Source organism: Cyclopterus lumpus, chromosome 22 (genome assembly GCF_009769545.1).
Source record: "Cyclopterus lumpus isolate fCycLum1 chromosome 22, fCycLum1.pri, whole genome shotgun sequence".
Taxonomy (NCBI): Eukaryota; Metazoa; Chordata; class Actinopteri; order Perciformes; family Cyclopteridae; genus Cyclopterus; species Cyclopterus lumpus.
The window spans coordinates 13,895,209-13,907,560 of record NC_046987.1 but is presented as its reverse complement, the minus strand read 5'-3'; the positions used below and the strand labels follow the sequence as shown (position 1 = coordinate 13,907,560).

The window sequence follows — 12,352 nt, the reverse complement described above, 5'->3', positions numbered from 1 at the left end:
TAAAATGGCACATATTTCACTTAGACATTTTTCCACTCTTTAGGTACACACATGCTCGCCCCTTCCACCAAGTGTGGTCGTTAACTCTGCTAGAAAAGAGGGAAATGCCAAATAGCTTTGATTATATATGGATGTGCTGATTGGAACCAGGGGAAATCAAAAGCAGGTCTAAATTGAATTTTTTTAATTTATTTTTTACATCCCTACATCTGCTGTTTGGGGCAAGATTAACATTAACTGTGAAACTGTTGTTGCATACACAATTAAATGCACATCATGTTCATGTTATAACTAAATTGACCTTATTACAACTCCAATTATATTAGTTTAACTTGTAATAAGTGCAGGCATACCTTTGGCCTACTCTTTTCTGTTTTCACTGCCCTTTGGGCTATTGGGGTAGTCAGACTTAAAAGTGAAAATTCATTTTAGAATTTGAGCAGCACTCGATGGCAGATAAAGTGTTAGTGTGTTTAGCAGACTTCCACAAATAGAATCAAAAACAAACACGGCCCGGTCAACAGTATCTCTATATCCAGTTTTAAAAGAGGATACTGACAATCATTTTGTGGTGGGGTAAGAGAGGAGATGATGTAGGATCAGTGTGAAAAGGAAGAGAGGAAAGAACTGATAAAGGAAGAGAAGACATGTAACTTCCTATCCCCATCTGCCCACTGCTATAGGGATAGGAAACTGTAATGATCATTATTAGACCGGGGAATATTTCCCCCCTCACCCATTTCCATCTGATTTCCTAGATTCCACGCATTAAAAAAAAAAGGCTTATGCATATGTGTGTGCGCTTGTGGGTGTCTTGGTGATACAAATCTAGGTTCTTCCAAGAAAGCAGGAAATGATGGTTTAGTTTTCTTGGCAACATCTCCGCTACCATGGAAGATTTGTCACCATACAAACTATGTTTCCATCTTTCCACATATCCCTTTAGCCCCTCTTAGCTAAACGAATTATTTCATTTAAAAACACAACTCCTACTTACTTTTACCCGCTATATCCTTATACAGAGGTCACACTTGCTGGATTAGGCTTTCTGTCTCACCTACGCGTCCCCTGCTCTGGTTTCACCAGTAGATAATTTGATTTTCCTGGTGCCTGGATGCAGTGCAGCATGTCACTTAAACCAAAATAACTAGCCTTGCCAGCACGCCTCTACTCTAATTCCTTTAAGTGTGTCCCTCTTCTGGCCTGTGTGTACTTGCCTGGTTGCCCCACATTGGCTGAAAATGTGTTTGTCTGTCCCTTTCATTCTGTCTCCCCTCTCTCTCACCGTTCTTCAAAGTCAGTCATTTCCTGATGTCCTCAGTGGTGCAGAGCGCTGTAAAGCGTCACCGTGGTGACTGCATCTTGACTGACAGCTGAGTTGCAGGCTATCTGATGACTTCAACCTTCAATTAAATGCTATCTGTGGCTTTGCGTCTTTCCCAAGCTCACACCCTCGCTCACGTGCTCTCTCTAACGGACATGCACACACACACACACACAGATAGCCAGCTGACTGACACCTCAGCATGCCATTTCTGTTGACCTTCAGGCATCAGATAGGATGTGTGACATGTCTTTTACGTGCGTCTCTGTCTCTACTTTATCCCTTGTGTATTTATATTTACCCACTGTTAAATGCTCGTGTGGGTTGTGGGCAGTTCACTGGTTAGTACAAAATGCTTAGGAGTGAAAATACACAGACACTAACAGACCCACTTTGCTGTGAAATGAGACTTCATTCATTTAGATGTACGCTCTTGAGCAACTGCTAAACAGGACTGTCTGACCTCTCCCCAGCTTAAAAAGGCCTGACAGAAAAGAATGATCACGTATATGGATAAGTCCAATAAGTTGTTCTTAAGGTCCTTAACAGAACATTTGTTTGATGCTCCATGCAAGTCTAGACTTTTTGAAGATCGGTTTCTTTTGTTGTTATAGATATTATAAACTAATATTAAATATTTGCTCAGATTTTTTAGCAGAATTCATAAATCACAAACACTCTTGCAGTAGAAAATTAAAATGGTTCAAGAGTATATTTGTGTACTTGTGTGTGTGCACTTACTATGACATCCAATTCAGTTTGCTATATCAGCAGCAAAGAAAGGTCTGGCTCCACACATTATCATTCTGGTGTAGGGGAAAAACGTTCTGGCTTATTTGTATTTCTTTAAACCCATCTTGGCATGCGCAAAGCACAGGATGCAGCGACGGTGCCCTTGCAAAATGGATAGCAGCGCTTTATTACCCGGTAATGCTTCACTTTGACTGCAATGCACAGATTTGAGAAAATCCCAAGAAGATACTCTGATTTGAGCAGGCAGGAATTGCCCGGACAAAACCAGCCAGTTCCCTGCACAGGGAAAGTCATTAAGCTTGTTCCCATGAGGGTGTCATCACTTATCATGCCAGCTCCTGATATCCTTCTGACCCCCTTAAGTCATTACCAGAGTTCTGGAAATGTACCGTCCCACACCTCATCTCAACTCAGTGATAGAGTGGCAGAGTGGAGGATTTGTATATCTCTTGCTATCCATCCATGCATGATGATGATAATTTGATGAACGGATGGTCTTCTAGTTAGATATTTGATGAGGAGGGCAATTACAGTGATAATTTAAACAGATGACTCTATTTGTTGTAGTCAGTTAACATGATGAAGGGCAACAGGGTAAACTGTTAGATGTGTTAGACCGCTCTAATGCCAGTGATTGCTTGCGTATTACAAAACTTTAAGTAAGCTGTGTTTAGTGTTTCCTTGTTCTGTCGGTCTCTCGGTTGAAAGGTGAAAACAGAGGATGAAGGACAAAGGAAGCAGGTTTACCACACAGGAATCAAAGGCTGCACCAGGGACGTAGTGTTGGCACATACAGCGTCTGTGTGCACAGACAAGATTCCACTGATACAGGATTTTTTAGATCATTGGTTCACCGCTTTCTCAGCTCTGTGAAAGGGCAGTCTTCTGATGACTTACTTAATTCTATTGAATTATCTCACACTAAAACGAACACCGAGGGAGAGACTGAATTTTGTTACGCGTCTCCCTAGTAATTTTTTTTTCTTTCTGCAGCTGGCTTATCCAAAAGTTCACAAACTTTGCTCCGTGCTTCCTCCACTCATGTCTTCCAAACTTCCAGCCGACATCAATCATTACGCTTTCCATCTCTCCGTCTTTCCTCCTCTGTATTTTCACCCTGCCTCCAACCCCAAAATAAACCCAAACAGAATTATCAAAGGAGCCATGGATTAGGTGCTAAATGCTGGATGTGCTGAATAGAGCGCTTTGAAGTCTATAGGGCTTTGAGGCCGAAAATGTCACCATTGGAATCTAAGTCTAATTTTGACTCCATCCCCCCTCACCTTCACCTCCTCTTTCCTTCCTGTAGTTAAAGCATGCTAAGTGCTGTAGGTTAGCCACCTGTCTGTTCCTTCCCACTCCCTGTCCGTTTACTGTGTGGAAAAAGTATGTAGAGCTGCTCTCTGTGTGTGTGTGTGTGTGTGTGTGTGTGTGTGTGTGTGTGTATGCATGGGTTGTGGGGATCAGGTCAGGCTGCAAATCGAAAGTAAGCAAGATGGAGTAATTGAACGATGAAATATATCCACCCAAAGATGAATGAGTGATGAAATGCAGGCAGCTGGCTGGTGGCTGAGGAGGTTGTGTGTAAACCGAGAGAAACATTGATTTGTGCTATGGGAGACCCATTCACATAGGAGGACGGCCTATACATACAAGACGAAAGGCATGATCCTGTATACTAAGATAAAGAGGAAAAGGAAGCCTGCTCAGTTTCCAGACATTATGAATGGATACAGTAAAGAGGTGTGAAAAGGTTTCTTCCCTTTTTTCCCTGTGAAAGGTTATTTTTGGGGAGTTTTTCCTGATCCGATGTGAGGTCCTGGGACAGGGATGTCGTATGTGTACAGATTGTAAAGCCCTCTGAGGCTAATTTGTGATATTGGGCTATATAAAATAAACTGAATTGAAAGGAGCAATGTTCAACTCTGTGCCCTCTTTGAACCCTCCAAATACTGTAACCTGAAGTAAAATGACACAGAACACATCTTAGGTATGAGGAAAAAGGGAGTCTTGCTGTGATAAATGGTGAGCCATTACTTTTGTATGAGCTGTTTCACAATAATACTTAATAATAACATTATGGGAGGGTTAGAATCAAGTGCGTGGGATGAACAGGAGAAAGATGGCAGTGCCTGGTACAACCACACATTCCAACTTGCTTTGATACATTGCACTGAATGAACTGTTCCTGATTTCCATAAGCCCAGCGAGGCCGGCTAATAAGTGATTGGTATTCTTCTCCTGGCCTGGCCCCGCTCTTCGATAAGCTCTGCGCGCACTCAGTCAGAGCCCTCAGCATGATCTCATTTCCTGTCTCCCCACCACCACAAACAAATGTTGTCAACGGCATAATTGTTCTGCTTTCCTGAGCATTGTTGGAGAAACTGTTGTTGTTTCTCAGTAGTTTTCACAAAAACAAACACACATTCAATGCGCACACAAACCCATGCAACAATCAGTTCTAGGTGTTGAGGGTGTCTGCAATAGTTCACTCCATACATTGTGCACACACACACTCACACACACACACACACACACACACACACACACACACACACACACACTGTAGATATGCTCACAGCAAAACCCGCCTGTGGAGTAGCGATAACTGGGGCTAAACAAAGGCCCTTTAATGTCAGTGTAAGCCCTTGTCCTGAAGGGGGCTTTGTGTGCAAGTGTGTGCATCGGTGTTTGCACACAAACTATGTTTGTATATACTGTGATTCTCTGTATTTGGGAATTTGTAATGAAAAAAGTACTTGAGAAAGGAAAATTGTGTGTTTTATTATTAATTATTTATTTTTCTCATTTAAAGAATTTGAAGATTAGAGTGCAGCCAATATACAGAAATAAAACGAGACTGCTGAGTTTGCTAATCAGTAAAGCACAACGTTTTAGCATTTATTCTGTTCACCAGATGAGGTCTGACGGTAGCGCCTGATCAAACATAGCTGGTTGACATACATCATTTTTTTGCTACTGCGTTGTTGAACCCCAGAATGGCGCTCATTCCTCTGTCTAGTCATATGGAAAAATCAGGCAGCAGTGGGGGAAAAAACATAATCATTGATTATAATCATCACACTTTTACTTTTTTATTTTTTAAAAGTGCAAAAAAAGGAAATAAAACATGGTGGCTCCCAGAATATATATATATATATATATATATATATATATATATATATATATATATATATATATATATATATATATATATATAATTTTTTTTTTTTTTTTTAAAGACATCAGTCCTGGGAGCCAGTGGAGTTGATGTAGCAGCAGAAATAAAGAAGAAAAACTAGCTTTTCTTAGCAAGTACGTAGGGGGCTAGATAGTTTAGCAAGAAGAGGTGGAGAGCGACTAGTGTAGTTGGCATAGAGGGCACTGTATCCTCGAGCTGTACTGAGTGGAGTTTCTGGCAGGCTCAATGGCCCTGCACCCTTCTGATAACTCACCCTCTTGGCTCTCTATTGTCACTACATTCCAGTGGCTTTAAATGGAGGTCACCTTTTCTAACAGCCCATCAACATCCTTGAGAACAATGTATGAGGGTGTCAGTGCAGAGCAGAGAGAGCCATCTAGAAACATTTAAAAACATTGAGCTTTATTTCATCGCTGAGATTATTTTGGCATCACTTTCATTAGTGATGTTTGTGAGTATAAGTTGTGGTAACTGCTTGGCAAGACAACACCTGCTCTGGGTCGTGCCCCCCTCTAGCATGTGTTTTGTGAAGTTGTGCATGCATGCCTCTGTCATTAATACACACCCATGTGGCCATAAAACCTGAGCCACAGGCACGCCTGCTCTAATCCTTTATCCCCGAGCAACCTCTCAGATAAAGTTCAGTTCTACATCTAGAGAGGGAAAACTATGAGTGTCGTGGCAGTGTTGGCCCTCCTCGCTCATAATGGCTCAGCTTTCCTCCATCACGCCCCCTGTTTACTGTCTAGTGCAATTGTCGTCAACATATTCATGTCTACACAGAAATGCATTCAACTGTCGGAGACGGGGTGATATTAGCAACAAAGTGAGAGAAGGGCAGAGAATAAAACAATGTGAGATGGTCTATGCCATTTTGGCATATTCTAACAAGCGAGCGCCTCCATATCTTTGATCCGATATACTTCTTCCCATAGTCTTGTTTATTTGACTCATTCTGTAATTCAGCTACTGTATGTATTTCATATATTAATATTGGGTACGTTTGATAATATTTGTACTGATGGAAGATATTGCTGGGAACTGTCACATGTCATACATGCGCCAGAAGCCGACATAAATATAGACACTTTTAAAACCATATATATATATATATATATATATATATATATATATATATATATATATATATATATATATATATATATATATATATATATATATATATATATATATATATATATATATATGTAGTTTTTTATTTGCTAGCGGGGTAAGCTGTATAACTACACCCAGGACATTACCACTGTAGCCTTTGTGTAATAGGTTAGATGCTGTGTGTGGTTGTGTATGAGTACCACAGCACCACCATAATGCCCACAGCTTGGGGTTCACCTCTTGTCTGCTATGGGTGCTGTGATGCAGACAGACAGCGCTCTCCTGCTCCCCTTGAGGCTGTGTGTGTGCGTGCATGTGCGTGCACACAATTCAGAAGCAGGCCACCTGCATCTTGGTGACTGACCTCAGAGGACAGGTGCCCCTACATCCCTCAGTAGGCGCACACGTTCACAAATAGCCTCTTCACCAGTTTCCTTGAATCGAGTTAACCAACCAGACAGTTGCCTTGTGACAGAGACACACATGCATACGCCTGTGTAGCTGCATGCTACAGGGATACTCCAGCATCTCTCCAGCCACAGGGTGTGTCTTTCCTGCATGAGACGGGCTGTGATTGCAGGCAAGCCCAGTGACGGGGCGAGGAAAAACAACAGCCCGCAGTTTTTGACTTCACAATTGTTGATTCACGTAGTTTAGGGGAAATACTCATCAACTTTGTGATCCCTCTGTAATCAAATATGACTGCTCTGATGGCCTTTTGGATTTGTGTAGAGGTGGTGTGCAAAAGCAGATGTGACTGTTTATGAATTATTGTTGTTCAGGAAAGCTATTTCAGTGAGCATTTGAGTAATAGTTTTGAAAATATGCTTAAGTAAAAATATACCATTTTAACAGTGTCAGACAATCTTACCCATAGTGCTCTCCACCAGACGCTGCTGTGCATACTATACAAATAAAATGTTTTAAAAAAGTGTTGGGGGTTGTTTACTTTGTCACTGCTCACCAGCTCTCCTCCTTTCCTTCTGTTTTTAGTTTGGCTAACACATTTTCCCTTTATCCCGTTGGAAGCCAGTTTCAAGTGGAGAGGATTAAGACAGTAAATACGTTTCCTTTTGGTACAAAGCTCCAAATCCACTCACCAGTGAAAGGGGGCCTTGATAAGAAAATGTTGTCAAGTACACTACCTCACCTCAGAACGCACCTCCCCCTCATCACTCATCCAACTCCAATTTTCCACTTGCTTTCGTCCTCCCTTTCCCACACAAACTAATTCCCAGTAGTTTATTTTAAATTTTTTGTTCAAGAGTATTTCGATGGCTCGTGGGGACAGTAAAGTGAGCACAAGCCAACCCCAGTATAGCCTGTGGTTGGAAATCAAGTCCAGGCAGATAAACAAAAACAAAAAATAAATTCTTTAAATGAATCTATTAGGTAGCTCTTATAATAATTGGAAGCTGGAAGCTCTGGAAAGTGAAATCTTTGTATACGTGTACACGCAATTTGTCTATTATCCCGTATTGAGCAAATGCAAAATGGACTTGACCATTTGTATTCAGCCCTTGTTGTTGATCGTCTTTCTCTTTTGTGGTCTGATTTCATACACTGACATCCTGTTAAATCCTACTCCACATTCAACCCTAGACTCACTGGTTTGTTTCTCTCTCTGTATCTGCAGTATAACTTTGTGGGGAGAATCCTTGGCCCTCGTGGACTCACAGCCAAGCAGTTGGAGGCCGAGACAGGATGCAAAATCATGGTGCGAGGCAAGAGCTCCATGAGAGACAAGAAGAAGGTAAGCTCATCAGTATGGCAGTGTGCTTAATGTGTGACGTTTTATCTCTTGATATGAATCTGACTCAGTAGAATCCACTTACACAAGTACATTCCTACAGCAAAACAAAAATAAAGCTTGCATTTTTCTTCACAAGGATTCATCCTCTGTCTTGAGATATGAAACAATAACATGAAACTTACTGGGACTGCTGTCACACAAACATCCAGCTTGCACTGTAGAGACTTGAGACAGACACTCGCTCAGTTCATGCCTGGTGGCTGCACTCTGACATCTGATATGGCTGTTTGCGAAACGCTGTGCAGTGGAAAGTACAGATGGCAGTAGTAAGGCAGACAGCTAAGGCCAGAGGCAGCCTCTATTTCTGGACCTGCTGAGGTTGGACACTTAAAACGTTAATGTTATGTGTGGACATATTCTTAGACCCAAGGGGTGAACTTAGGCAAAAGCCGTTTTACTTTTTTTTTTTTTTTTTACCTGCATTTGAGGAATAATTGCAAAGTATTTGGGCCTTTTTAAACAGCCACGTCACAACACTTAAAGAAACTGAGGCTGACTGTCGTAAAACAATGCTGATGAAAGTCGGCCACACTATGTTCTGTTGTCCTGTATTGCCCCACTAGCAGGTCAACCTTGCAGTAATCTTTGTTGCCTATACAGTGGACTCTTGGCATATGACAGCAACACAAACTTAAATGCATTTCCTCATGGGATTCCAAAGCGTGCTGATGTACTTAGAAGTTACTGTGAGGACAAATTGTCAGTTACGAGAAATGTGGTATTTCAAGCATGTGTATATAATGCCCATGGGCTTCAGTCGCGTTATAATTGCTGCTTTCGGGTGTTTTTGTTTTGTTTTTAGTTTTCTATGACACCTTTTTTGAAGTTGCATCTCTGTTTTCAAATCTCCCTTTCCCCCTAGTTGCTCTGATTTGCCAGGCAGTGGTGCTGTATTAAAGTGCATTTCCATAAGTCAGAGTGAAGTGTATTTCGTCCCTCTTCATATGGGAATCACCTTCTCTACACACACTCGCACACATAGTCCGCAGTGCAAACCAACAAACAGGATTCATACACAGATGTACACAGATTTTCAGCTGAGTCATAATCTTGGAAGCCCCAGTTTGCTGCAGGGGCAGCGTTTTCTTCCCTTTTTTTGTCGTCTCCATTCGTCTTTTAATTTTGATCTCCTCTGATCGTTTCCCTCGGAGTGTGTTCATTATCAGCTTCTGCGGTGGTTCTTTCTTTGGAATTAGATCCAGAAATAGTTAAATGCTCAAACATGTACACATTCTCACACACATTTCACACAGTTATATTTAGCTCATTTCATGAATCTATGAATAACCATTTTCAACGTAATGACGTGTGCCAGTTTGTTTGGACATGACATGACATGACATGACATGACATGACATGTCAAAGGCTCTGCGCAATTATTATGCTAACAAAGGCCCAGCGCAGTTAAACATTGATGCAAAAATACCGCAGAGCAGGGTCATGTATTTAATCTGTTTCGATTGAGGTGAGGGCAGGGAATAACTCTGTATTTAAAATGTTTAATAAATAGTCCTGGCTGGTTGTTTGTAGAATGTATGGAGTAAATTCGATATTATTTTTTTTTAAGGCAGCAGTTTAGTACATCTATATAATTACATGATTGTCAGCTTTCTACACAAGGCTTTATATTCCTAATGTTCCTTCCTGTCCCTTACCTTAGACTACTGTGGTGTCTGGTTTAGATATTTACAGCAACGATGGGTTAAGCTGAACAAAAGTGGATGAAAAAAACATCCAATGGTCGGCCATTTTTTACATCCTTTTGTTGGTTTCCCGACAAGGATCTCTGTCAGGTTAGCTCCCTGTACTCCAAAAGCTTTTGGATGGCCAGGCTGTCTCAGCCCCAGACAAAGCCTCCGACGTAGCCTCCGATCGCTGCAGCCTCGTCCTCAGTATTTCCAGCTTGATGCCCCGTGGCAGCAGAGGAAGCCGCAGGAGCAGCTTAGCCAGTGTGTTTATTCAGGATCCATTAGCGGCAGCGTTTTTATGTTCTCAATAATTCAGCTGGTTGCTCCCTCCTGGGCCGCACTGCCTGGCGGGGAGTCGGCTCACTGGAGCTATGCGGTGGGAGAGAGACGAGCAAAGACTGAGGGAGAGAAGCCGAGTAAAATAAAGAACAATGGCGAGAGAAGAAAAGCTCATAGAAAAATGTGGTACTTAACCAATATAATGCTTTTAACTATTTTCTGTTTATCGGAAAAAGAAATGTTACCTGTGGTTGCTTGCATAAGTTGAGCAGGTTAACAAAGATTAACTAAATTTAAAGTTACCATTTTTGTTACCACTTTCGTCTTGAGCCTCAGTCATAGGAACTTTGAGTTTTAAGTTTTTTAGATGCCAACAAACTCTGTATTGAAATAACACTGTATTCTAAATTTCACTAATATGTGCATTTTAGTTTAGTATATGGAGACAACTATACATTTATTTAATGATTTATATATTGATACAACATTCCCAGTATGAACATCATGAAATTACTGAACTGACTGGTGTGTGAATGGGACTTGACGTTCAGCTCAAATAATAGGAGACAGGAGAGACGAACGCAGGATAACAACCTGTCTCAAGACTGCACTCTACACGCTGTTCAAACTAGACTAATAATAAGCTGCCTGTGAGAGTGACTCCATAAGTGCAGGTACATCCCTGTAATGTCTCTAGATTGAGACTTTTAGACCCCCTTTTTTGACCCATTTGTTGACAGGATGAATCACGTTCTATTTTCATGGATAGTACTTCTTTGAAGGTGTTTATGACACCACTACACTCAAACCTCCTCCAGTCTCTTGCGTTGGGCCCTTATTCTTTGTTTGTTGTTAAATCTTGTAAAGGCTTTAGTTACTGCCCAAAGGGATGGACCTTTTTGATGATTATTGTCTTAACACTTGGAAGGGAAAAGGACTCCTCCTGGCGACTTATTTCAATCAAACCTTTATATAATATGGCAGCTCGAGTCCCCATGGTTTTCACTCCTACAGTCACGCTTAATACAAAACAACATCAAGAACAACAGCAATTAAATTACAGGTATGTTATATCGACCAATGCACTCGTGGAATAGGGATTTCCCTCCCTTTTGCAAAAACAATTCCCTAATTCTATTTTACAGTTAGCGCCAAAGACCTCCGTTTTACATTAAGCCAAACTAAATGTCCTTTCAGAACTGCACTTTGAGGAATGCTTTATATCAAATGAAATAATACTCTTTTCTTTTGCTTATTATCCTGCCACATATTAAATGTGGTATCAGCACAGTCACTGGCAGAACAGAATAAGCCTCAGGTTTGGATCTTAAACCCCTGCCAGAAAATAGACTAAAATGTGACATTGCCAATCGATATGTTGACCTTGATTGGCCAGCTGGCACTGTAGCACGCCCACTTGTTTTGTTTGAAGTTTAAGATGACTTGACTGTTTTCTTTTCTTTTCTCCTGGGCTCTGATTACTTGACCCAGTGCAAATGAAAGCTAATTTTGTCTTAAGAGTTGTTACGCCCGGCCTAGGAGAGCCGGAGCGTAGCATACGGACGGGTCTCCCCACCTCCCAAATTAGGACCAATGCTGCAGTTTGTAAGGAACAATAGTTGTTTATTGTGTCATAATTTCTTCAGGGTGAGCATGTTTTTAAAAAAGTGCATTTGCGAATCTAGCCATGGCAGGGGAGTCTCATAAATCCACACACACGTGAAGCAATCCACAAACAAATGCAGTGCGATTGGCAAATAAATAAACAGACACGTCGTTCTGCGTGCATTTGTGAGTCTTAATTTATTTGTAAATCCTTCTGTGTGCATTTGTAAATCGAACATATTTGTAAATTGTTCTGTGCGCATTTGTAAATCTTTGTTTGCATTTGTAAGTCTGACCCCATAAAGAACTGCTGTCCAATCACCTGCAATTAGAAGAAGGCACAAGTCGAGGCACAAAGCAAAGCAAAACATGCTTTTTACCCTGGGTCATAACAGAGTTTATAGAAAGCTATTATATTGATGTGAAAATAAAAGAGAAAGTTCCAGTTGTTACTTTTGATACCTCAGGGTTTGTTGGCTGGACATTTCTTTGATAGAAGGCAATGGTTGAGGACACAGATGGCAAATAGCACACACTTTTACACAGAGCAAGGGTCTAGCATTTAGGTGACT

The 12,352-nt window shown here is 41.2% G+C and overlaps 1 protein-coding gene across 6 annotated transcripts in view; it reads left to right on the top strand.

The window, feature by feature from the left end:
• The window catches only part of qkia (QKI, KH domain containing, RNA binding a), a 68,212-nt gene that overhangs the window by 24,197 nt on the left and 31,663 nt on the right, over window positions 1–12,352 (top strand). For all 6 annotated transcript variants that reach the window (XM_034525327.1, XM_034525329.1, XM_034525331.1 and 3 more), the window contains exon 3: window positions 8,032–8,148. In XM_034525327.1, coding sequence (XP_034381218.1) covers window positions 8,032–8,148 — 117 coding nt within the window. The remainder of the gene's footprint in view (window positions 1–8,031; window positions 8,149–12,352) is intronic.